Consider the following 27,890-nt stretch of genomic DNA (forward strand, 5'->3'; position numbering starts at 1 on the left):
GGCCATTTCTGGATTTCTTTACCAATAATTGGATCACTCTTCAAAATATTCCATTGTTTAGAAATGATCTTCTTAATCTGGGTAGTGTCCTCATTATAGGTTAGGATCAATCTGATGTCGTCATTGTTCTCATTTACCTCTTTAACCTTATTATCAAAAAGAGTCTGGATTCTTTCAACCTTTTTAATTTTTTCAGTAGCCTTTTTGATTACCCAATCCGGATAGCCTCTTTGTCTGAACCTAACAACCATATCTTTCTGTTCTCTTTCAAATGCCTAATCTGTATTGCTTATTAGTTTAGCCCTCAACAGTTCCCCATACGGGATACTCCATTTTAGTTTATCCGGATGTTAACTCGTGTCATGCAGTAAACTATTTCCTGCTGTAGTTTTCCGGAAGAGTTCAGTATGAATCATCTTATCTTTGATCGTAACTTTAGTATCCATAAATTCAATGGAAGAATGACTAATATTATATGTTAGTCTAATGTTATAATCATTGTCATTAAGGACTTTCATAATTCTGATGTTACATTATGTCTTACTTTGGTATTGAACATGTGCCAGTACACCATAGAGGCGGTAATAGAGAGTTGATTTTACGTACAAAAGAATCCAAATACATTATAGATTTGGAAACCAAGACACCGGGGGATTGAATATTGGAGAGGACCTGAATCCTCACTTATTTGATGATTAAGTTGAAGAATCGGTCAGGATAGAAGGAACTATAGCTTTCAGTTTTATTTTGTAGTACTGACAGATTTGTTCTAATAATGTTTCTTCTATCAATGATCATATTGCAATGTATTTATTTTTATTTTTATGTTTTTTCAGAATGGAGGAGTCCGGATGGATTCCTGATTCCAGCTTACAATTGTTCTTGGGTGTTATTGATAGGAGCTATATAGAAACCGTGTTGATTATGTTTTGGTATCATGAAGTGGAACAGGGAAAAGGGGTCTTTAACCCTCTATGATAAGAAAATACTAGCTATATTGTGGAGAAATCAGTGTATGAATAAAGTACACGGAAATTGGTATGTTTTAAGTAGGAGAAAAATTAAATATTGGTCTATGTTTTTATATATATGTAAAAAATAAGAATAGATCAAATATTTAATTGGTTTTACAGAAAATATATATATGAGCCGTATTTATATTGATATTTATATTTATATATATACTTACAATGAGTTATTTATTACCATCAAGTAAAATTATGATTTTAGGATATATTACAATATGATGTCATTGATGAGTTTTATATCTTTTTATAGATGGATAAATATTTATTATTTATTATTGTTTTATAGATGGATAGATATTTATTTATTTACTATAGAGAATAAGGTTGGTTTATCCCTTACTGTTCCTTATTTCCACAGATGTTAATACTAAATACTAATATAAGAATATCTAAAGGAATGTAGTCCTGTTTCTATATCATGTGTAGTCCTGTTTCTATGTTTGTATGTGGGTGTGTATTTAAATTCGGTTCACATTGTTGGAGCTATACACGTGAACAAGGCTGCAAGACAGCCGAAACGCGTTGTGTGAATAAATACTACTAGTTTGCGAATTCCTGAGTGTGCGTCTTCACTGTGCAACACTGTCACAGTGTTGTTCTCTTTTCATATATATATATATATATATACACATACACACATACATACATACAGTCAGTAGGTAGTTCTATTTAGAGCCAACTTTGGCACCGTTTGACAAATCTTCACCAACCTTTCGAAACAAGTACACCAACTTGTTCAGCTGCTGTTTTGAAAGTATCGGGGTGATTCATCAAGCAGGGGCTGGTCAAAAAACACTTTGTGTCTGAGGGATGTGCATTCTTTAGATATGCCTACAACCCAAACCGCTGAAAGGAATTACACAAAATTTGGCAGGAAGCTAGATCTTCGTCCGAACATTGTGCTTTTTATCATTTGGGGTAAATCTGTTTAGTAACTGTGAAGTTATTAAAGGAAAAAGAAATGCGTATATCTAGAGGCGCAGAACCCTTCTTGGATACACTCATGGGGAAAAAGCAAGAACTTGATTGGCTGGCCACAACCTGACCGAAACGTTGTTACCACCATTCTGTTCGTAGGGGGGGGGGAATAGGGTCGTTGGGGTGGGGAAAGTGAAAAAAATATATAAGGGGGTCAGGATATAGGTATCCTGATCCCATAGGACACATGGAGATAACCCCTCATGGTCACAAAGTTCACTAATTGTTCTTTTTGGACAATCCATGGATCTGCAGAACCACCGCAGGGCTTAGCGTGGCTTCCCCGGAGTACATTCGCAAAGGATCCACAGATCAAACTAAAAATTATAATAAAAAATAATAAAAAAGACACCCAGTGCATCAAACCCCACACTACGCTGAAGACCATGTGAGGCGTGGGGTTGAATGCGTGGGAGAGGGGGCCACAGGCCAGGCCCTGCAGCCAACCCCTGCCATGCACAGCCAAAAGCTGTGAGCATATTAACATGCAGTAATTCGATATTATGTTTTGTTAAAAAAAAAATAAAAAAAAAGACAGAAATTCACTGGAAAAAAACAAAACAAAGGTTACAGGGATGCTATAGTTAGGTTGATGTTTTACCCATATAAAACACTAGAAATTCAGCAGTTATACTTAAAGTTATAAGTATCTGAAGAAATCTTAACATGCTGGAAACTAACTTCAGGCAACCAGTTATAGTTTCTTAACATAAGTATAACTATAATTGTAACTATAGCTGCTGAATTTCTATAGTTTTAACCTTACTAGAATGTCCCTCTAACATTTGTTTACACACATATATATATATATATATATATATATGGAAAATGTCACTTACATCTGTTCGTGGCATGTAGTGCTGCAGATTCACATGCTATACATACCTCTTCCAACATCTAGTGTTGGGCTCAGAGTGTTACAAGTTGTTTTTCTTTTAAGAATTATTTTCCGAGTCACGGAAGTGACTCCTCCTCTCGGTTACAGTGCGCAGGGACATCGACTCCATCGTTAGATGTTTTTCCCGCAAAGGGTGAAGGAAGGAGTGATAGAGTATAAGAATGTTAAACTTGAACTACTACATGCTTCCGGGGAGGAGGGAGGGTGCATGTGAATCTGCAGCACTACATGCCACGAACAGATGAACACTGGATGACATTTTCCGTTCGATGGCATGTGTAGCTGCAGATACACATGCTTTGCATAGACTGAAAAGCAGTCCACTCCTAAGTAAGTGGTGGCTAGCCTGTAGGAGTTGGAGTAGTTTGATATAGTGTTTTAAACACTGCTTGACCAATATTTGCTTGTTGGCGAGAGCACATCCACACAGTAGTGTTTAGTAAATGTGTGTGGTGTGGAACATGTGGCTGCTTTGCGTGTCTGCCATTGGTATATTTCCTAAGAATACCATTGAAGCTCCATTCTTTCTAGTAGAATGTGCTTTAGGAGTTACTAATAGTTGCCTTTTAGATTTAAGATAGCAAGTTTGAATACACTTTACTATCCATCTGGCCAATCCTTGTCTTGAAATAGGATTACCTTTATGAGGCTGTTGAAAAGCCACAAACGGTTGTTTCGATCTTCTAAAATCTTTTGTTGTCTATATAATACATGAAAGCTCTTTTGAGATCAAGAGTGTGGAGAGCTCTTTCAGCAACTGAATCTGGCTGTGGAAAGAAGACTGGCAATTCCACTGACTGACTGATGTGAAATGGTGAAACCACTTTGGGTAGAAATTTTGGATTTGTCTTAAGTACTATTTTGTGTTTGTGAATTTGGAAGAAGGGTTCTTCTAAAGTGAGTGCTTGAATTTCACCTACTCACCTTAAAGCAGTAATTGCTACCAGGAAAGCAACTTTCCAAGAGAGAACTTGAAGAGTGCAAGAATGCATGGGTTCATATGGTGGGTCCATAAGCCTTGTGAGAACAATGTTAAGATTCCAGGCAGGAGCTTGTGGAGCTCTAGGTGGAATAACTCTTTTATGGCCTTCCATAAAAGCTTTTGTGACAGGAATTCTAAACAGAGAGGTACGCTATCTGTTTTGGAGGTAGGCTAATATTGCTGTTAAATGGATTTTAATAGATGAATATGTAAGATTTGCTTTTTCTAAGTAAAGCAAATAACATACAACATCCTGTACCGATGCTTTGAGTGGATCAGTGTTTTTGGGTTGACAGTAATATATAAAATGTTTCCTTTTAGCTGCATAGCACTGCCTGGTTGTAGGTTTACGTGCTTCCTTTAGACTGTCCATACGTTCGGATGGAAGCTGTAGATATCTAAACTCTATGACTTCAGGAGCCAAATCACCAGGTTGAGCATACTGGGATTGGTATGCCCGATTTGACCTTTGTTTTGATTCAGGAGGTCTGAACTGTTTGGGAGCTTGTGATGTGGTAATACAGATAGATACAATAGTGTTGTGTACTAGTGTTGATGTGCCCATGTGGGAGCTATGAGTATCACAGTGAGGGAAGTGTGACGGATCTTGTTGACCAGAGAGAGAATTAGTGGGAGAGGCGGGAAAGCATAAGCAAATATCCCTGACAAATTGATCCACAGAGCATTGCCCTTGGATCAAGGGTGTGGGTACCTGGATGCGAAGTTTAGGCATTTTGCATTTTTGCTTGTTGCAAATAGGTCTATGTTTGGTGTTCCCCACATGTGAAAGTACTGTTCGATTATTACTGGGTGAAACTCCCATTTGTGTATTTGTTGATGCATCCTGTTTGAGAGGTCCGCTTGTTGGGTGTGTATCCCTGGTATATACTCTGCTAATAGGTGAATGCGATTGTGAATTGCTCACTTCCAAATTGTCTGTGCTACAAGGGACAATTGAGATGAGTGTGCCCCTCCCTATTTTTGTAGATAACACATTGTTGTCATCTTGTCTGTCCTTATTAACACTGACTTGTGTGTGATCTGTGATTGAAAGTGATAAGAACACTGCCAGCAATTCCAAGTGGTTTATGTGGTAAGTCTGCTTAACTGAGTCTCATTCTGACTGTATCCTAAGATTGTGGAGATGGGCTCCCCAACCTGTCATTGATGCATCTGTGGTGATTATGGTCTTTGGAACAGGGTCCTGAAATGGCCACCCTTTTGATAAGTTGGTGTGATTCCACCATTGCAGAGAGTTATAAGACTGGCGGTCCAACAACACTAGATCATGAAGTTGACCCTGTGCCTGAGACCATTGTTGTGAAAGACACTATTGCAGGGTTCTCATGTTTAGATGTGCATTGGGCACTACTGATATGCAGGATGCCATCATTCCCAACAGTCTCATAATAAACCTTACTGTTTAATTTTGATTGTATTGTAGTTGAGATATGAGACTATGGAATGCTTGTATTCTTTGTGGGTTTGGGTAGGCTAATGCTGAGTGTTCAAAATTGCTCCCAGATATGGTTGTATTTGCGATGGCTGAAGTTGAGACTTCCTGTAATTGACTGTGAACACTAGCCTGTGTAGGGTATCAAATGTGTATTGTGTGTGTTGTTGACAGGATTGAATGGTGCTGGCTTTTATGAGCCGGTCATCCAGATAGTGAAAGATATGTATATACTGTCTTCTGAGGTATGCTGCAACCACTGCTAGGCATTTGGTAAATACCCTTGTTGCTGTTGTAACTCCAAAGGGTAGCACTTTCAACTGGTAGTGCGTGCCTGATATCACCAACCTCAAGTATTTGTGGTGTGCTGGATGTATGGGATATGGAAGTAAGCATCTTTTAGATCTAATGCTGTCATGTAGTCTTGTTTTTGTAACAAAAGTGACCATGTGGAAATGCTCTGAGAGAATGTACTGATTGAGAGGTCTGAGATCGAGGATTGGTCTAAGAGTGCCATCCTTTTTTGATATGTGGAATTATAGAGAATATACTCCTGTTCCTTGTTGAGTGATAGGTACTACCTCTATTGCACCTTTGAGTAGAAGAGATTCTACCACTTGTTTTAGCAGAACAATGTGCTACTGCAAAAGCCTGCCATAACCATTGTGGATAATTGACAATATCCATTGATCTGATGTAATTGTGTGCCAGGGTAGAATTGTTGTAGTCTTCCTCCCACAGGATATGTGTGCTGTGTGGGGATGCAGAGAAAGTCACTGCTTTGATGACGTGGAGGCACCTCTTGTGGAAGTGGATTTGCCCCTACTTCTGAAGTTGTATCCTCTATAGGATCCTCTGAAAGATCCCCTAGAATAATGCTGTTGTCCCTGTTTTTGTTGGGACTTAGAGGCCACTGATGTTTGGGGTTTAAAAACTTCTCTGAATTGGGGGGCTTGCGAAAATCTGAATCGGAGTACCTTTTTAATTTTTCAATGGTGGAATCCACCTCTGGTCCGTATAACTGATGTTTGTTAAACGGCATATTAAAGACCGCTTGCTGTATCTCAGGTTTGAATCCTGAGGACCGCAACCAAGCATGCCTTCTGATCATAACACTAGTATTTATTCCCCTAGCTGCGGTGCCAGCTGCGTCTAGGGCGGATCTAATTTGATTGTTGGCAATAGCTTGTCCTTCTGACTTTACCTGCTGTGCCCTTTTTTGTGTTCTGTAGGGAGATATTAGAGGAACTCCTGCATCTCGTCCCAATGGGCCCTGTCACACCTGGCTAAAAGAGTTTGGGAGATGGCAATTCTCCACTGTTTTGCAGCTTGAGTTGTCACTCTTTTGCCTGCTGTATCAAATTTGAGGCTTTCTTTATCAAGGTGGAGGAGCATCCCCTGTGGACTGACTATGTGCCCTTTTCCTAGCTGCACTGACCACAATGGAATCCGGTGACAATTGTTGTGTTATAAAAATTGGATCTGATGGTGCAGCTTTATATTTTTTTGTCCACCCTGGGTGTTAGTACTCTAGCCTTTGCTGGTTCTTTAAAAATGTCATCAGCATGTTTTAGCATGCCTGGTAGCATTGGCAAACATTGGTACTGTTTATGTGTAGAGGATAGGGTGTTGAATAGGAAATCATCCTCTATGGGTTTGGACTGCAGCTGCACATTGTAGTATGTGGCTGCTCTAGCAATCACCTGATTGTAGACCGTGGTGTCTTAAGGAGATGACCTTGTGGGATATAGATCAGGGTCATCAGATGGAATAGGGTCTGGATCATACATATCCCATGGGTCTACATTATGAGGATTGTCACCCCTATAATCCCCATGTGAAGAGACAGGAGATTGTATAGAAAACTGTGTGGGTTAAGGTGGTGGAGTATCAGATGGTGGAGAAGTAGGAAGAAAAGGGGAATGCGGTGGAGAAGGCTGATGTACTGTCTTTGGCTTCTCCTCGGGCTTAAATATTTTTTAAGGTGAAGGCCCAGCTTCCAAACTTTCTTGAAATTACAGTTTCCTCTTGGGTATAGGAGGAGGAGGGGCAATAATTTTCCCTGTATCCTTTTGGATTTGTATTTTCCTCCGTTTATGGTCCATCACTTCAAGAATGGGCCGAAGGTTAGTTGACTCCTCTGCAGACAGAACAGGCTTACTTCCGACAAATGTATGCTCCGAAAGCTTGGTGATGGACTGCTTTAATCGGACCGAAATTGCGATTTTTGAAGGAGATGGAAGTTTTTTTTTACTCTGAAGAGGAGCTTAGATGCTTCGGCTCCAAAGAGGGAGCTTGGATATTTCAGCTCCGAGGTGGTATTGTCGCCTAGGCTCTCATTATTCTAATGAGACTACTGGATTTTGAGCAGCAGAATCGCCCGCGTCATGGGAGACTAAGTCTAACCCACTGCAGGTGACACCTGTCGCTCCAATCCGGGTTTTGCTCTGGCTAACTAGCAGTGCCTCATCTCTACCCATGGGCAGGGATGATTGGGCAGCCGAGCGCATGACATAATTGGTTTCTCAGGGAAGCCGTGGTCACTCAGGTCTCAATCGTTTCTCTCAGTTACCTTACTCTCATATATAAATGACAAACAGAGGCAGTATATGTTTTAATAATGATTTTCATAAAACGACTGCATCTTAGATAGCAAAGCGTGAGCTGCAATAACCAGGACAACACAGCATGACAATATTAAAATTGTGATAAGGAGAGTGAAGCATAGAAATAATGCTATCATATTGTTGCTATGTTCAATAGACTAACTCCTATCTAGACTACGATAGAGCACAGCATGTTAAGCTCTAAATCTGCCCTTAAGGTTCCCCTGGTAAGACATCTTCCCCCATACCAGAGCAAAAGTCTGTAATCTGCATTAGCATCTGTAGCGAAGCATTCTGCAGTCAGCAAACAGTCGTGGTTCTCTGGCTAGAATCTCCCTCTAACGTGTAAGGGACAGGAAAGTGTTTTTTATAATAAAACAGCTGATGTTCTGAGAAACTGTCCCTACGTAAGGATGTGTATTTTCTAAGAATGTTGGAGACTAAACTTTTACCACTTTCACCGGCAATGTACCGTGCTGTAGCCTTGGAAGAAGCACAGAGTGAGCAAGAATGTCTTGTTTGAGAACAGAGTGCTGACCTAGGCAAAAAAAAGTTAGATAAACAGAAAACAAAACAAGACCGTAAAAGTGGCTATTGTACCAATAATAAAATAAAGCCAAATAAAATATATCTAGGTTATAGTGCACAGCGGCTTGGCCTAGTGTGTTAAAATAACGTGCATGGAGCTATAGCTAAAATGGCTACACTACAGTATCTACATGTTTCGGATCAGAATTGGAAGCTTCCACCTTGCAACTCAAACCCGAAACGGGCGTGGCAGTCTGTTCAGTCGAATGCATTTTGGCCTTCTCCGACGCCGAACCAGAGGGACGGTCGTCGAGATGTAATTTCCGGTTCCGACCATGGCCGGCAAGAAGTGGTGGACCCAAGACCATCCGTGTTGACTTTTTAAAAATGTTTTTGGTGATGGGAAGGGGCTGGCGTTCTCACTTACTGCGCCGCAGGAATAACTTGGCTGCCCCCATCTGAGTCACAGTCTGAATCGGAGTCTGCCATGGAAACTACAGTCTGCGCCTGCTCCTCACCGAAAATGACGGGCATTTGTTCGGTCGACTTCGATACCATCTCTGGTCACGTCCTCTTCAAACCTGCAGAGTCTTCTTAGAGTGGAAGGATCGGCATGCCTCGCAGGTTTTCTTTTTATGATCCGGAGAGAGGCAGAGGTTACACACTGAGTGTTGGTCGGTGTAGGGGAACTTGGCGCAGCACTGAGAGCAGAATTGAAATGGAGTCCGATCCATGAGCCTGTGACATTATAGGCCTGGGAAGGGTGCAGGGGCCCGAAAGAGCATTTAATCGATCCCGACACAACAATTGAATCAAGTGTAGTTAGGAAAATGCAATTGAAAAACGATAATGCCGTTTAAAGGAAAGATAGAGAAGTTCAGATAGTACCGAACCGAGATTCTACCAGAGCGAGAGGGAATATGTCTGAACCAGACGGCGGAAAGAAAAAAATGTAACAAAGGACTCGAATCCCATGCGCACTATCACTGAGAGGAGGATTCACGATCACATGACTCGAAAAAGCTTCTTCGAGGAAAAACAACTTGTAACACTCCAAGCCCAATACTAGATGGCAAACTTATGCAAAGCATGTATATCTGAAGCTACATATGCCATCAAACATATATATATATATATATATGGAAAATGTCACTTACCCAGTGTACATCTGTTCGTGGCATTAGTCGCTGCAGATTCACATGCCGTGCACATCCCGCCATCTAGTGTTGGGCTCGGAGTGTTACAAGTTGTTTTTCTTCGAAGAAGTCTTTTCGAGTCACGAGATCGAGGGACTCCTCCCATTTCGGCTCCATTGCGCATGGGCGTCGACTCCATCTTAGATTGTTTTCCCCGCAGAGGGTGAGGTAGGAGTTGTGTATTATAGTAATAGTGCCCATGCAATGGAGTGAATACGTATGTACGTAATGTAGTTTAAAGTGATATATTTACAAATTTACAAATGTTCAAGATCAACTTCTAAACGGCTACAGGCTCCCGGGGAGGCGAGTGGGCGCATGTGAATCTGCAGCGACTAATGCCACGAACAGATGTACACTGGGTAAGTGACATTTTCCGTTCGATTGCATGTGTAGCTGCAGATACACATGCTGTGCATAGACTAGTGAGCAGTTATCTCCCCAAAAGCGGTGGTTCAGCCTGTAGGAGTTGAAGTTGTTTGAAACAATGTTCGTAGTACTGCTTGGCCTACTGTGGCTTGTTGTACCGTTAACACATCTACACAGTAGTGTTTGGTAAATGTATGAGGCGTAGACCATGTGGCTGCCTTACATATTTCGGTCATTGGAATATTTCCTAGAAAGGCCAAGGTAGCACCTTTCTTTCTAGTCGCGTGTGCCTTTGGTGTAATAGGCAGTTCTCTTTTTGCTTCAAGATAACAAGTTTGAATGCACTTAACTATCCATCTAGCAATGCCTTGTTTAGAAATTGGATTTCCTGTATGGGCTTTTTGGAAAGCAATAAATAATTGTTTTGTCTTCCGAATTAGTTTTGTTCTGTCAATGTAGTACATAAACGCTCTTTTGATGTCGAACGTATGTAGTGCTCTTTCAGCTACAGAATCTGGCTGTGGAAAGAACACTGGAAGTTCTACTGTTTGATTCAAGTGGAACGGTGATATGACTTTTGGTAAGAATTTAGGATTTGTTTGTAAGACTACTTTATGCTTGTGTATCTGAATAAATGGTTCTTGTATGGTAAATGCTTGTATCTCACTTACTCTTCTTAGAGATGTGATAGCAATTAGAAATGCAACTTTCCATGTTAAATATTGCATTTCACATGAGTGCATAGGTTCGAAAGGTGGACCCATGAGGCGAGTTAAGAAAATATTGAGGTTCCATGAAGGAACTGGTGGTGATCTTGGTGGTATAATTCTCTTCAGCCCTTCCATAAACTCTTTAATGACTGGTATCCTGAATAAAGAAGTTGAGTGTGTAATTTGCAGATAAGCTGAAATTGCGGTAAGATGTATTTTAATGGATGAAAAAGCTAGCTTTGACTTTTGCAAATGTAGTAAGTAGCTTACAATGTCTTTAGCAGATGCGTGTAATGGTTGGATTTGGTTATTGTGGCAATAATAAACAAATCTTTTCCACTTATTTGCATAGCAATGTCTAGTGGTTGGTTTCCTAGCTTGTTTTATGACCTCCATACATTCCTGTGTAAGGTCTAAGTGTCCGAATTCTAAGATTTCAGGAGCCAGATTGCTAGATTCAGCGATGCTGGATTTGGGTGTCTGATCTGTTGTTTGTGTTGAGTTAACAGATCTGGTTTGTTTGGTAGTTTGACATGAGGCACCACTGAGAGGTCTAATAGTGTTGTGTACCAAGGTTGTCTTGCCCAAGTTAGAGTTTGAGTTTGTTTTGACTCAATTTGTTTACTAGATATGGAAGGAGTGGGAGGGGGGGAAAAGCGTATGCAAATATCCCTGACCAACTCATCCATAACGCATTGCCCTGAGACTGATCTTGTGGGTACCTGGATGCGAAGTTTTGGCATTTTGCGTTTTCTTTTGTTGCAAATAGGTCTATTTGTGGTGTTCCCCATCTCTGGAAGTAAGTGTTTAGTATTTCGGGGTGAATCTCCCATTCGTGGATCTGTTGGTGATCCCGAGAAAGATTGTCTGCTAACTGATTCTGAATCCCTGGAATAAACTGTGCTATTAGGCGCATGTGGTTGTGAATCGCCCAATGCCATATTCTTTGTGCTAGGAGACATAACTGAGTTGAGTGTGTTCCTCCCTGTTTGTTCAGATAATACATCGTTGTCATGTTGTCTGTTTTGACAAGGATGTGTGTTGTGGCTTATTATGGGTTGAAATGCTTTTAGCGCTAGAAATACTGTCAGTAGTTCTAAGTGATTTATGTGAAATTGTCTTTGCTGAGTGTCCCATTGTCCCTGGATGCTGTGTTGATTGAGATGAGCTCCCCACCCTATCATGGAGGCATCTGTAGTTATTACGTATTGAGGCACTGGGTCTTTGAAAGGCCGCCCTTGGTTTAAATTTATGCTGTTCCACCATAGAAGCGAGGTGTATGTTTGGCGGTCTATCAACACTAGATCTAGAAGTTGACCCTGTGCCTGTGACCACTGTGATGCTAGGCACTGTTGTAAGGGCCGCATGTACAATCTGGCGTTTGGGACAATGGCTATGCATGAAGACATCATGCCTAGTAGTTACATTACCATCTTGACCTGTATTCTTTGTTTTGGATACATGACCTGTATTACCTTGTGAAATGCTTGTACTCTTTGTGGACTTGGAGGGCAAACCCCTTTGGTTGTGTCGATTGTCGCCCCTAAGTACTGCTGTGTTTGGCACGGCTGAATGTGCGACTTTGTGTAGTTGAGTGAGAAACCTAGTTTGTGGAGGGTCTCGATAACGTACCTTGTGTGTTGTGAACACCGCTTTTGCGTGTTGGTTTTGATTAACCAATCGTCTAGGTACGGGAAGACGTGTATTTTCTGTCTTCTGATATGCGCAGCTACCACTGCCAGGCATTTTGTGAAAACTCTTGGCGCAGTTGTTATCCCAAATGGCAACACTTTGAATTGGTAATGTACTCCTTCGAATACAAACCTTAGGTACTTTCTGTGTGAAGGATGTATCGGTATATGGAAGTATGCATCCTTTAGGTCTAGTGTTGTCATGTAGTCTTGCTGTTTGAGCAATGGGATTACGTCCTGTAACGTCACCATGTGAAAGTGATCCGATCTGATGTAGGTATTTAACGTTCTGAGATCTAATATAGGTCTTAGAGTTTTGTCCTTTTTGGGTATGAGAAAGTACAGAGAGTAAACTCCTGTTCCTTTCTGATGAATTGGTACTAATTCTATTGCTTGTTTTTGTAACAACGCTTGGACCTCTAGTTGTAGAAGATCCATGTGTTGCTTTGACATATTGTGTGTTTTCGGTGGGACATTTGGTGGGAAATTGAGAAATTCTATGCAATAACCATGCTGGATAAAATTGCTAAGACCCAAGTATCTGTTGTTATCTCCTCCCATTGTTTGTAGAACTTGGTTAGTCTCCCCCCTACAGGTGTTATGTGTTGGGGATTTGTGACTTATAAGTCACTGCTTGCTTTGTGGAGTTTTGGGACTTTGGAATTTTCCTCTACTTTTTTGGAACTGTCCCCCTCTATATTGTCCCCGGAAACTTCCCCGCTGATATTGGCTTTGATAAGTGGGCCTTGTTTGTGAGGTTGTGGGTTCTGTGCTTTGTCCTCGAAACTCCCCTCGAAACTGTCTTTCGAAATGTGCCTCTGCTCTGTGGGGAGTAGAGTGCGCCCATGGCTTTGGCCGTATCTGTGTCTTTTTTAAGCTTTTCGATGGCAGTGTCCACCTCCGGCCCAAACAACTGCTGTCCATTAAATGGCATATTCAGCACGGCTTGTTGTATTTCCGGCTTGAATCCTGATGTATGCAGCCATGCATGTCTCCTTATTGTCACTGCTGTGTTTACAGTTCTAGCAGCTGTGTCTGCTGCATCTATTGCTGACCGTATCTGATCGTTTGAGATACTCTGTCCTTCTTCCACTACTTGCTGTGCTCTCTTTTGGAACTCCTAGGGCAAATGTTCTATAAAGTATTGCATTTCGTCCCAATGAGCTCTATCGTATCTTGCCAACAAAGCCTGTGAGTTTGCAATACGCCACTGGTTTGCTGCCTGTGCCGCCACTCTTTTTCCTGCCGCGTCGAATTTACGACTCTTTATCTGGAGGTGGTGCATCCCCTGAAGTGTGTGAGTTCGCCCTCTTGAAAGCTGCCCCTACTACTACTGAGTCCAGTGTTAACTGTTGTGTGATGTACACGGGGTCAGTTGGTGGCGGTTTATATTTTTTCTCCACTCGGAGTAATGGCCCTTCCTTTTACAGGCTCCTCAAACACTTGTTTGGAGTGCTTTAGCATTACAGGTAGCATGGGGAGACTCCGGTACTGGCTGTGTGTGGACGACAGTGTATTGAATAGAAAGTCGTCTTCAATTGGCTCTGAATGTAGGCTGACATTATGAAACGCCGCTGCCCTAGACACCACCTGCGTGTAGGCTGTAGTATCTTCTGGTGGTGACGGTCTAGCTGGATAACAGTCAGGACTATCATAAAGATCCCACGCGTCTGGATGATCCTGACTCATCCCTGTATGAGTCGGGGATTGCATCATTGGTGGAGTGGCTACTGGTGATGGTTGCGGAGAGCGTTGTGGGGACGGTGGCGGGCTTACTTGTTTAGCCACCTTTGCCTGTGGCTGCTTGTCTTTCTCCTGGAAGGCAAGTTTGCGTTTCATTCTAATAGGAGGGAGAGTGCTGATCTTCCCCGTTTCTTTTTGGATGTGGAGCCTTCTTTGGGTGTAGTCTGGCTCCATTGTCTCTAGTTCCTGTCCAAATCTGTGTGTTTTCATTTGTGAGGACAGTCCTTGTTCCTCTGTGTAGGAACTTGATTTCGGTTCTGAGGCCGGATGTTTCGGTATCGAAACCTTTTCGGCTGCTTTTTTCGGTTCCGACGAAACCTTTTTTATTTTCGGCGTCGTGGTCTCTCGGTGCCGACTTATTTCGGTTCCGCGGTCTCGGTGCCGAACTTGCTCGGAGCCGCTGTCTCGGGCCCAAGATTGCTGAGTGGCGGTATGTCGACCAGAGTCGGATGACTTCGACACCAGCGTGCCCTTTTTCGGTGCCGATGATCGGTCACCTATTTTTCAGGTTAAGCCATGGCCTGTTGGCGGTGGCGTCCCCTGGGCTTTTGTGGTCTTCTCGTGAGTTTTATGTTTCGACGTCTTACTAACGTTTTTTGGCGTTTCTTCTGGATTGAGCTCGTCCGGGTCCGACTCCTGGATGGAGAAAGTTTCTTCTTCCTCCTCGAAACACCCTTGTCCTGTCGGCGCCGACACCATCTGCAGTCTTCTGGCTCTTCGGTCCCTTAACGTCTTTCTGGACCGAAACGCTCGACAGGCTTCACAAGTATCTTCCTTGTGCTCTGGAGACAAACACAGGTTACAGACCAGATGCTAATCTGTATACGGATACTTGTTGTGACATTTTGGGCAGAAGCGGAATGTGGTCCGTTCCATCAGCCTTGAAGAGACACGTGGCCGGGCCGACCAGGCCCTGACGGGGGATCGAAAAAACCCCGAAGGGCCACCGGAGCTCTTCAAAAATCGGTGTCGATCTGTTATAACTAACCCGATACCGAACGCAAACAATACCGACGATTTTTCCGAGATTCTAACTAACTTTCCGACCCGAAACACAGAGCGAAAAGGAACACGTCCGAACCCGATGGCGGAAAAAAAACAATCTAAGATGGAGTCGACGCCCATGCGCAATGGAGCCGAAATGGGAGGAGTCCCTCGATCTCGTGACTCGAAAAGACTTCTTCGAAGAAAAACAACTTGTAACACTCCGAGCCCAACACTAGATGGCGGGATGTGCACAGCATGTGTATCTGCAGCTACACATGCCATCGAACATATACATATATATATGGAAAATGTCACTTACCCAGTGTACATCTGTTCGTGGCATGTTGTGCTGCAGATTTACATGCTATGCATATCCATTCCGACATCTAGTGTTGGGCTCGGAGTGTTACAAGTTTTTTTTCGTTGAAGAAGTCTTTTCGGAGTCACAAGAGTGAGTGACTTCTCCTCTCGGTTCCATTGCGTATGGGCATCGACTCCATTGTAAGATTGTTTTCCCGCAGAGGGTGAAGAAATGAGTGATAGAGTATGTAAGAGAAAAGAGATGTCCATGCAAATGTAAATGTATATACATATGTACAAATGTTATTAACTTAAACAACTACAGGCTTCCAGGGAGGAGGGAGGGTGCATGTGAATCTGCAGCACAACATGCCATGAACAGATGTACACTGGCTAAGTGACATTTTCCGTTCGATGGCATGTGTAGCTGCAGATACACATGCTATGCATAGACTACAAAGCAGTTTGTTCTCCCAAAAAGAGGGGGCTAGCCTGTAGGGGTTTGAAATAATGTTCTTAGGACAGCTTTTCCTACAGTGGCGTGTTATTGTGAGAAAACATCAACACAGTAGTGTTTAGTAAATGTATGAGGGGTTGACCATGTACCTGCTTTACATATATCAACCATTGGTAAATTTCCTAAAAAAGCCATTGTTGCACCTTTCTTTCTTGTAGAATGTGCTTTAGGAGTGACTAAAAGTTGTCTTTTCGCTTTGACATAACATGTTTGTATAAATCTAACAATCCATCTTGCTAAACCTTGTTTTGATATAGGATTGCCTGTATATGGTTGTTGGAAAGCCACAAAAAGTTTTGTTTTTCTAAACTGTTTAGTTCTGTCTATGTAGTACATAAGAGCTCTTTTGAGATCTAGGGTTTGAAGAGCTCTTCCTGCCACAGAATCTGGCTGTGGAAAAGACTGGCAATTCCACTGTTTGATTGACGTGAAAAGGAGATACTACTTTTGGTAGGACTTTTGGATTTGTTCTTAGTACAACCTTATGTTTGTGTACCTGGAAAAAAGGTTCTTCAAGAGTGAATGCTTGTATTTCACTAACTTTTCTTAAAGAAGTAATAGCCACAAGGGAGGCAACCTTCCATGTTAGAAATTGAATTTGGCAAGAGTTCATGGGTTCAAAAGGTGGTCCCATAAGTCTTGTAAGAACAATATTTAAATTTCATGGTGGTGGAACTGGTAGTGTTCTAGGTGAAATGATGCATTTTACCACTTCCATGAAGGCTTTAATAACAGGAACTATGAATAAAGAACTATGTTGAATAGTTTGTAAGTATGCAGATATTGCAGCTAGATGTACTTTTATGGATAAAAAAGCCAAATTTCACTTTTGTAAATGAAGTAAGCAACATACAATATCTTGTATAGATGCTGTAAGTGGATCTATGTTTTTTGATTGACAACAGTAGACAAATCTTTTCCACTTGTTTGCGTAGCACTGTCTAGTAGAAGGTTTTCGTGCTTGTTTAATGACTTCCATACATTCAGATGGACGTTTTAAGTATCCAAATTCTATAACTTCAGGAGCCAAATTTCTAAATTGAGAGCATTGGTGACTGATTTGACCTTTGTTTAGTGTTAACAAATCTGGTCTGCTTGGGAGTTTGGAGTGAGGTACTACAGATAGGTCTAAAAGTGGTGTGTACCAAGGCTGACGTGTCCATGTAGGTGCTATGAGTAATCATGTTGAGTGACGTTTGATGCAACTTGTTGACCAGAAATGGAAGGCGTGGGAGAGGGGGGAAAAGCGTAAGCAAATATCCCTGACCAACTGATCCATAGAGCATTGCCCCTAGATAGGGGATGTGGGTGTCTGGATGCAAAGTTTTGGCATTTTGTGTTTTTGCTTGTTGCGAATAGATCTATGTCTGGTGTTCCCCACCTTTGAAAGTACTTTTGAAGTACTTGGGGGTGAATCTCCCATTCGTGTGTTTGTTGGTGATTTCTGCTGAGGACATCTGCCAACTGATTGTCTATCCCTGGAATGTACTGTGCTATTAGGTGAATTTTATTGTGAAATGCCCATTTCCAAATTGTTTGGGCTAGAAGGGACAGCTGAGCTGAATGTGTCCCTCCCTGTTTGTTGAGATAAAACATGGTTATCATGTTGTCTGTCTTTATTAGAACATTTTTCTGTTTGAGAAGAGCTTGAAATGCTTTTAAGGCAAGGAATACAGCTAATAACTCTAAGTGGTTTATGTGTAGCTGTTTCAGTTTGACATCCCATTGCCCCTGAATTGTGTGATTGTTTAGGTGAGCTCCCCAACCAATCATTGATGCATCTGATGTGATCATGGTCTGAGGCACAGGGTCTTGAAACGACCGCCCCTTTATTAAATTGCTGCAATTCCACCATTGAAGGGACATATGTGTTTGGCAGTCCATCAACACTAGATCTTGAAGTTGACAGTGTGCCTGTGACCACTGTTGTGCAAGGCACTGTTGTAAGGGCCTCATGTTTAATCTTGCATGTGGAACTACTGCTATGCAAGATGCCATCATTCCTAAGATCTTCATGATAAATCTTACACTGTATTGCTGATTTGGCTGTATAAGTGGAATTAGATTTTGGAAAGCTTGTATCCTTTGTGTATTTAGATACGCTAGAGCTAGTTGAGTGTTTAGAATAGCACCTAGATACGGTTATACTCGTGCTGGTTGAAGGTGAGACTTTTGGTAGTTTACCGAAAATCCTAGTGTGTGCAGAGTTTCTTCACGTAACGTGCATGTTTTTGGCACTGTGTATGATTGTTTGATTTTATTAGCCAATCGCTAGATATGGAAAGACATGGATGTGTTGTCTTCTTAAGTATGCTGCTACTACTGCTACACACTTTGTGAACACCCTTGGAGCTGTAGTTATGCCGCAATGTAACACTTTGAACTGGTAGTGTTTTCCTTGTCTGACAAACCTGAGGTATTTTCTGTGAGCTGGGAGGATGGGTATGTGGAAATACGCATCTTTGAGGTCTAGGGCCGCCATAAAATCTTGTTTATGTAGCAGTGGAATAACATCTTGCAGAGTTACCATGTGAAAATGTTCTGATAAGATGTAAAAATTGAGGGGCCTGAGGTCTAATATTGGCCTGAGGGTGCCATCCTTTTTGGAAATTAGGAAGTATAGTGAGTATACCCCTGTTGTCTGTTGAGACTATGGAACTAATTCCATTGCTTGTTTGAGTAGTAGAGATTGAACCTCTTGTTGATAGAACTGTATGTTCTGGGGATAACTTGTGATATCTTGGTGGAATATTTGGAGGGGTGTTTATCAATTCTAGGCAATAGCCATTGCTGATAATTGATAATACCCAGTTGTCTGTGGTGATATTTTACCAATGAGAGTGGAACTGCTGTAGTCTTTCACCCACAGGAGATGTGTGGAGTGGAAGGGAGGGAAGGAAGTCACTGCTTTGGTTGTGTTTTTGGTTGTTTAGAGGTTTGGAATTTACCTCTATTTCTAGAGTATTGACCTATGTATGTTCCTCTAAACCCACCTCGCTGGTACTGGGTTTGAAATGGTTGTTTTGTTTGTGAGGTAGAAGCCTTGGAGGATTTTGCTTTAAAACCTCCTCGAAACTGAGGCTTACAAAATGACCCCTATATGGTGTAGTGGACAGAGCACCCATTACCTTTGCTGTATCAGAGTATTTTCTTAATTTTTCTGTTGTAGTTTCCACTTCTGGGCCAAAGAGGTGCTTTTTATCAAATAGCATGTTTAACACAGCCTGTTGGATTTCTGGTTTAATACCAGAGGAGCATAGCCATGCATGTCTTCTGATGGTAATTGCTGTGTTAACGCTCCTTGCAGCTGTATCAGCAGCTCAAGGGCAGATCTTATTTGATTGTTACTGATGGTTTGCCCTTACACTACTATTTGTTGTGCCCGCTTTTGGTGTTCTTTTGGGAGATTATGTATGATATCCTGCATCTTATCCCAATGAGCTCTATCTTAGCGGGCTAGTAGTGCTTGAGAATTAGCTATTCTCCATTGATTTGCTGCTTGGGACGCAACTCTTTTCCCTGCAGCATAAAATATCCTTCTCTCTTTATCAGGAGGGGGTGCATCTCCTGAAGACTGGCTATTTGCCCTCTTCCGTGCTGCACTAACCACCACTGAATCTGGAGGGCCCTGATGAGTAATATAATCTGGGTCAGAGGATGCAGGCTTATATTTCTTTTCTATTCTAGGTGTGATGATTCTGGATTTCACAGGCTCATTAAAAATTTAGTCTGCGTGGTTTACCATGCCTGGTAACATTGGGAGGCATTGGTACCTAGAATGTGTTGAAGATAATGTATTAAGCAAAAATCTTCCAGTGGTTCAGTGTGGATTGTTACCCCATGATAAGCTGCAGCCCTGGCTATGACCTGGCTGTATACTGTGGTATCCTCAGGTGGGGATGGTTTGGATGGGTAGGTATCTGGGTCATTATCTGGGATGGGATCAGGATCAGGATCATAAAGGTCCTATGGATCTACTATGTCTTCTTGCAAATAGAAAGAGTGTGTTGGAGAAGGCATTGGTGGAGGGCTGGTGTGATGAGAGACAGATAGCTGTGGAGAATGAGGAGGAGAAGACTGAGGAGGTACTGGCTTCTCTTTTTGCTTTTGCACTTTAGCTGGTGGCTGTGCAGTGACCAGTTCTTCTTGGAATACCAGCTTTCTCTTTGTTTTTAGAGGAGGTGCTGTAATAACTCTCCCTGTCTCTTTATGGATGTGTATTCTAGAATGTCTCTCATCCATAATTTTTAGAATGGGCTCAATGTCCGACTCTCCCTCAGAGGTTTTATGGCTTTCTCGTAATTTCTTGGAAAGTCCTTGCTCCTCTGTATATGATGTATTTTTCGGTTCCGAAGTCTGTTGTTTTTTCAGTGCCGAAAATGTTGTGGAAGGTCTCGGCTCCGAAGCTGCCTTTCGATTTTCGACTCTGAAACTTGGTGTTTCTTGCTGGAGTCCAAAATGGAGCCCTCTATAGTTTTACTCGACTCAGAAGTAGTCGGAGGAGTGGCCTTTTTCGGCACCGAACCCGGAGGTCGGTCGCCAACAGTCTTTTTTCGGGCCGAACCATGGCCTTCTGGCAGTGGTGTACCTAAGGCCTTAAGATGTTTCTTGTGTGGGGTGAAGGGCAGACGTACTCACATGCTGGCCTGCTGTGATGGGTCTGTCATCTTCAGATTCCTGCTCGGAGTCTGTGTCTCGGATAGAGACGGCTGTCTGCGCCTGTTCTTCTTCGGTGACATTGAGATGTTCACTGCTTTTCAACACCTTTTCAAGCCTTCGTGCTCTTTGATCTGTAAGAGTCTTTGTTTGATCGAAACGATCGACAGGCCTCACAGTTTTCCTCCGATGGTCTGGAGAAAGGCACAAGTTACAAACCAAATGCTGGTCTGTATATGGGTACTTGGCGTGGCATCGAGGGCAGAATCGGAATAGAGTCTGATCCTTCAGGCTCTCCACGCGGTCGGCCCGAATAGGCTGGAGTTGGGCGCACGCGCCCCGAAGGGCAAACAAAGTGATTTTCCGACAATACTACTGGTTCAATGCTAGATGGAGAACACGATCGAGACAATACCGACAAAAGGGAAGGTTTTCTAAAGTTTTCCCAATCGAAATCTCGGAGCGAGAGGAAACTTGTCCGAACTCGACACCGGAAAGAAAACAATCTAACAATGGAGTCGATGCACATGCGCAATGAAACCTAGAGGAGGAGTCACTCGATACCATGACTCTGAAAATACTTTTTCGAAGAAAAACAACTTGTAACACTCCAAGCCCAACACTAGATGTCAGAATGGATATGCATAGCATGTGTATCTGCAGATACACATGCCATTAAACATATATATATATATGTATATATATATATTCTGTGTAAGCTGGTTACCAAAGTATTAACAACAGCTTCAATAGATCAAGAAATCAACAGTGCTTTTACTGATATTACAGGTAAAACCAAGATTTAAGTTTTTATGTTCTCGTATAAACTTTTTGGCAGACTGTTCCATGCCCTTTCATGTGATAAACAAATCATCAATTTCTTATATAGGAAGCCATGTAACAGTATGCCAAAGATTTTGTGATGCAGGCTCGTGAGGGCCTGGTTTTCACCTATCCTTTTCTTGAACACTGCAGAGTTTTTGGGTGGAATTTCACTCAGATAAGACCTTTCCACTTTTTTTCTTTCTGTTCTTTTCCCGTATATATATTTTCTGCAGACTGCGCCAGTAGACACTTGAGGTTCTTATGGAGTACAATATGCACATTTAATTTTGTTGAGTTGAGTGCTCTCTATAGCTCTGTCTATGATCTCACTAGTGAATTATGATTTCTCTAATGTTGAAATATTTCTTATTGCAAGGTCAATTTCTTGCATCTAATTTCCCACCTTGCATTCCATTGGATATCTGTATACATTGATCTAGGGCCCAGCCTTTACCAACAAAGATGTATACTATAGTTGTCTGCTTATGATAAGTCATGTGTACTTTGTGTCCTCACTTCTCCACACAGAAGTTGCAATTTTATAATTGTGGGTTTAGATAATATGCACTATGTGGTAACATTATGCATTTAATTTCTTGGGAGAAGACATTGTCATATTGTTCATTGAAACCATAATTTAAATGCTATAGTCCTTTGGGGAATAGATTGTAACAGAGTTGGAACTAGCTTTAAATAACCTGATGTCTAATTAAGATGCATTATGCAGGACTTGCTATATACACTGCATGTTTACATTACTCCCCTATGGGGTTGGAAGTATATCACTGTGAGCTCTTACAGTATAGACCATGCAATTTATGGTGTATTCTTGATGACCTTTTCCTCAGTTTTGCAGATACCTACATAAATATATTAATGTTCGTGTTTTCATGATAATGTGGCTGCATGTCATATGTGGGCCATGTTATGTACACTCCACTATGGAAAAACGACTGGATGTCCAATTTGAAATTGCATCTTCTGCTTTGATTTTCTTTACTCACATTTTATAATTCTTTAATTCTAATACTGTATACACTAGGTCCCCCATAAACTGATAAAAGTATTCATTTTGCAACACATTAGTACATCTGTACTTTATAGATGTATACTTCATCGAAAAAAAAACACAAGGTTACAGGAACATTTTAGTTAGGTTCTGAATTTACATGCACAAAACCATAGAAATTCAGCTGTTATAATTCAAGTAACTATAACTCTACCCTAAGGTATCTTTAACCCGTGTCCTCGCCATGCCCACACAAGTAAAACTTTATTGTTGTGGGAGCTGCAGTACTGCCACGCCCACACCATTATAACAAACACTGGCAATAAACAAAAAAATGTTTTGGTCTCAAAACACGCACATTGACACAGCAGTTCCTGGCACTCAACAAAACTACTTTGTGTGCAGATACGCTCCTGTGTAAGAGCAGAATGCTGTCACTCACAGTGAAGCCAGCCAACAGAGAGAGAGGGGCAGTTAGAATTTAAATAAAAACAAAAGGTCTTGATTAACGCCAGACTTAATAGAGGGTCCAGCTCTAAAAGAAGTCACAAAACTGCATCTATGGTATATGTCCTTGCATTAGTCCAGACTGAAAGTTTTCATGAATTCACAAATATTTACAGAATTATGCCACAAAATCGTACTCCTATTTGTGAACTGCATTTTAGCACAGGCATGCATGCATGTGTTGATTTGCTAGTGCAATAACCTGTTTACAAGTTCACTTTCCCTTCAACCACTTTTTTTCCCAAATCCTGGAAGAAGTTTTACTTCTGCTGTTGTCAGGAGTAAATTTACATCCTTTTTCAATGTAGGCAAAGATTAAAAAGGAGATGGTGAAAACCCCTAAAACATGCAAGTTAGTAGGTTTGCTGATAGATTCAAAATGGCATTCCAACCCTGGAAGTACTACTTAACCATACCTCCAGCCCCAGTATGCAGATCTGAGGAAAGGTAGAAAAATGCGGGAATTGCTAGAATTCAAACACTACTATAGTATGTATGAGCTCTGTATAAATAGAGAACTTATTATCATAGCTCAAATTTAATGAGACTATTGCCATAATTTGTCGCCATAGTACATGGCACCAAAGGGACAGATGGATCTTGTTACAGGACAAGTTGATTTATTACAAGTAAATACTTGGCTAAGAAATACTTTACTAAATTCCACACTAGTGCTGTTACAGCTAGTCACCTAGTATATTTATCAGATGCCTATTTTTCATCAGCCACAGGATTTAGCAAGGAGACAAGAGCTTTGCATGGCTCACCGGGAACAGCTTTAGATGTGAACTATATAAGATGTGTTATAGTGATTGAATACTTGGCATTTCCCTGACTACAGGGTGATGATGACTCTACTCATACATTCTGTGGGGGTAGGGGTTCCTATCTTTTTAAACTTTGTAACAGAAACAGTGCTTAGAAAATTGATTTTTGGAAGCTGACACTGTCTAGTTTTGTCGTAGCTGAAATAGGGTCCAAGAAACATGGTCAGTTGTGGCTTTTATATGGGTTACACTTTCAGTACAGGGACCTGGGCAGGGACTATTCTTAAGGTCAAAACCCTGTGCAAACTCAAGCCCTGAGTCAAGGTTGGATGGGTGACTGTGTATGGTATAAAACTTGAAACCAATCTGCTGGTTCGATTACCAATCAGAAAGATAGTTGCAAATAATAAAATGTCTTGTTGTTGAACTTGGAAAATTTAATTTTTCCTAGAAGAAAAAATGGTGGTGTGGTTTGAACATAAACATGATGTTACAGCTTAGTGAGCCTGTATGAGGGCAAATACTTTCTCAGTAAGTAGTTTTCTTTCTTCCTCATCATTGAGTTCCTCTGCCAAAATTGCTCCATCATACACTCACTTAATACACACATGTCAATCCATTCATGTTTGGAATGAAGATCCAATATGATCAGTAGCCTCTACTGCCCAGTGATATGCCATAAAATGTTTATTTTTTTTGTTTGGGGCAAAGCAGCACATTGACCCATTTATGTTTTCCTCAACAGTACATTTGTGATACCTGTCTTTCTGTTCTCTCCAACCGGAATGCAGGGGCATTCAGACTTCTTAGTCTGGCAAATTACTCTATTTTTTTGGAATTTATCTATACAATCGGTAGAAAAACAATCAACAAACATTCAGGCAACTTACGCTGGTAATGCACTGTATGTGCCCCAGTCTACAGTTGTTAAAGTATATAACTTGCAGACTCTACTCACACCATCCAAAAACAAAGCAATGGAATGTGATACAGATGAAAATTAATACCATGCGTAATTCCTTTCAAAGGGAATCATGCTCATCCGCATCTTTTACCTGAAAGAAGCCACCATTTGATTGTAGGAGAAATATTGGTGGTAATCATGGTGGATGGAGTGCCCACAAGGATCAGCATTGGCTCGTCGGGTGTACTGATGCCCATAGAACCGAAGTTCTAGATATTTTGCAAAAGACATAGACCAGGAGTCATTTGATAGAGGTACAACCGGTGTTACCTGCAATCAATAAGATCATTTTTCTGCTCAATAATTTTGTATGAGACATATACGAAAACTTTAAATATAGAGGTAAATAATAGTTACTCAACATACAAGCTTATATTACTTAGAAGAGTACTGGTTACCATTGATCCCAAAAGAAATTTTGTAAACCACAAGATTAGGTGAGCAGATCCTCATATGTATACAAAGACAACAACCATCTAACAGCACCCTTTAAATTTACCTTACAGTGACTTTTACAGTTAGAAAAAAACAAAATCTGATCATAGTGACCATGTTTGTTCATTTACTGTGACGCACATCACTTGCACTTCAGCTTTTCATATTTTAGGAAATATGATATAACTGGAGGACAGGCACTGGGAGTGTGGATGCTCTGGGGAATGATGAAGGGGAGTTATGTTTTCAGCAGTGTGGAATTTAATAAAGGCTACTTATCCATGGGACAGCTTGCTTCATAAATCTACCCGTCCTGTAAAAAAAAAATCTGCTTGTCCATTTGGTGCCCTGTAATGCTGTGACAAATTAAGGAAGCAATCACATTATATAGCAGAGCTGATAATAGCCTTTCTGAATATGCCAGGGCTAATACTTTGGTATGCTAAGCAATGTCTTTATTTTTCCACCTTTCTGCAAGTCTACATACGGGGACTGGAGGAAGCGGTAAGCAATAGTTCCAGTGTTAGAATGTCCTTTGGAGTCTGTGCAAACCTACCAACTAGCATGTTTTTAGGGTTTTCACCAGCTCTTCTCTAATTTTTTCCTATACTAAGAAATGTTGAAAATGTACTCCTGACAAGGGCAGAAGTAAATCTTCTTCCATGGTTGGAAAAAAGTGGTTGAAGGGAAAGTGAACTTGTTAACGCTGAACAGATGTTCGCATAAGCAAATCTACACCTGCACATTTGATCATGCAAAAATACAGTTCACAAAAAATTTCTAGGAGTACGATTTCCTGGTCTATGTCTGAAAATTCTTGTGAATTAATGAAATACATAAATCTGCACTAATGCAAAAACATATCATGGATGCACTTTTGTGAATTCTTTAAGAACTCGGCCCCTAAATAGGTATGGCGTTAATGCCCTCTCTCTCTCTATCCATCTATTGGCTGGCTTCACTGTGAGTGATGGCATTCTTTTTTCCACAAGGGGCATATCAGCACACAAAGTAGTTTGGAACTACTGTGGCAATGTATGCTTTTTGAGACAAAAAACTATTTTTGTTTTTTTAAATGTTTGTTACAATGGTGAGGGCCTGGCACCTCCCACAAAAATAAAGTTTTACAAAAGCCATATCAAAATAAGACATGCATTGCCAAAACCAAACAACTGGACAGCAATATCAGACCTATTGCCTTTGCCAATGATTGTTTATTTAAATTTTTCCCGTAATCTTGTTCAAAGTGGTTACACTGATTTTCCATTACAGTAGCATGCATCAACATATTTCACTAAATGACCCTTCAAAGAAATGGTACCTACATTTTTTCTGTGAACATTTGATATTGAAATCAAAGAATCATCAATCTTGTTTTCAAGCTTCTGCAAATATTTGCATCAAATGAGAGAGCATTCTGGGAACATCATACGTAGCCTCAGGTTGTTAAACTTTGCAAACGTGTGTACAAATGTTTTACTGGAACCACTGTCCATAGCGTAAACAAAGCTTACAACAGTTATTTAGAGCGCTCACCTTATTAATAAAGGCTTTGCATTAATCAATCATAAATACACGTTTTAACAGCATTAACATATGGACCTTAAACTTACCTCAACTGCAGACAATTCCCTTCCGTGCTCCATAATGTCACACTGTAAATTGGCAGCCAAAAAGATTAGTGCTGCAGGGGGTTGGGCCTACTTGTCCCAAGGACAAAAAAACATGAAAACTTGTTGTTCTTGACCCTAAACTATATGTCCTTGGCATTGGGCGATAGGAATTCCTCACCCCTGGTTTTCATTCATTTTCTAACCATATCCCTATAGCACTCATGAGGGATTAACTCAAGTGTCATGTGGCTATACCCCACTGCATGCCCAACAACAGGTGATCTGTAAGTACAGCTGCAATGGAAATAGTTATGTATAGCGGGGGGCCTGAAAAATGTACTTCTGATAGGCACTGGCTTCCTGCCAGGCAACCAGGTTTGATTTAATATTATCATATTGGAACCACTATTGTGTAACCATTTTTTAATTCTGGAGGAGCTCTGCAGCTACTACAAAGTGGAGGTGTGGTACTAGAACAATGGTGTCAAGTTGCTTCCCCTAACCCTTGGCTTCTGGAAACATACCCATTATCACAGATGTAGGCTTGGGGTGCCGTGCCTGTAAGACAAGCTACACCACCCTGACATGGATGATAAGCACCAGGTAGACCTGATTGACACGCACATGGAGTACAACTCAAGAAGAGACCTGGTCATGAGTCATGAAGCAATATCAATTTCACCTGTAAGTGATCAACCTGCTTCTTCTCACACCAGGAAAGAAATGTATATCAACAGCCTGAGTATACAGAACTGCATAGACGTGGTGGGCAGCCAGACTGACACTTCAAAAAGAAGAGGGAACCTTTAGGTGGGTTCTACTCAATCGCAACTCATGGAAGTGCAAATTGTGTAGGCTCAGATGTATTACACTATCCTGCGCCTGGGATAGTGGATCCTCCCACAGAGGAAGACTAAGGGGATTGCATATACTCAAATCCAGGGGTTCTGAGGACCAATCTCATTCAAGCCCAATCAGCGGGTAGCAGAATGTGCTGTGCTCGATCTCACTTGACATTTTTCAGCGCCTGCAGCATCAGAGGATGAGGTGAGAACACAGAGCAAGCAAAGACATATGTAAGAAGGAACACCACCCCTAGAAACCCACAGAGAGGGAAACTATAAAATG

The 27,890-nt window shown here is 41.3% G+C and overlaps 1 protein-coding gene across 3 annotated transcripts in view; it reads right to left on the reverse strand.

The window, feature by feature from the left end:
• PIKFYVE (phosphoinositide kinase, FYVE-type zinc finger containing) overlaps positions 1 to 27,890 on the reverse strand; it is a 1,212,885-nt gene that overhangs the window by 552,539 nt on the left and 632,456 nt on the right. For all 3 annotated transcript variants that reach the window (XM_069225943.1, XM_069225942.1, XM_069225940.1), the window contains one exon: positions 24,806 to 24,984. In XM_069225943.1, the coding sequence (XP_069082044.1) occupies positions 24,806 to 24,984 (179 nt within the window). The remainder of the gene's footprint in view (positions 1 to 24,805; positions 24,985 to 27,890) is intronic.

This window comes from Pleurodeles waltl, chromosome 3_1, assembly GCF_031143425.1.
Source record: "Pleurodeles waltl isolate 20211129_DDA chromosome 3_1, aPleWal1.hap1.20221129, whole genome shotgun sequence".
Lineage (NCBI taxonomy): Eukaryota > Metazoa > Chordata > Amphibia > Caudata > Salamandridae > Pleurodeles > Pleurodeles waltl.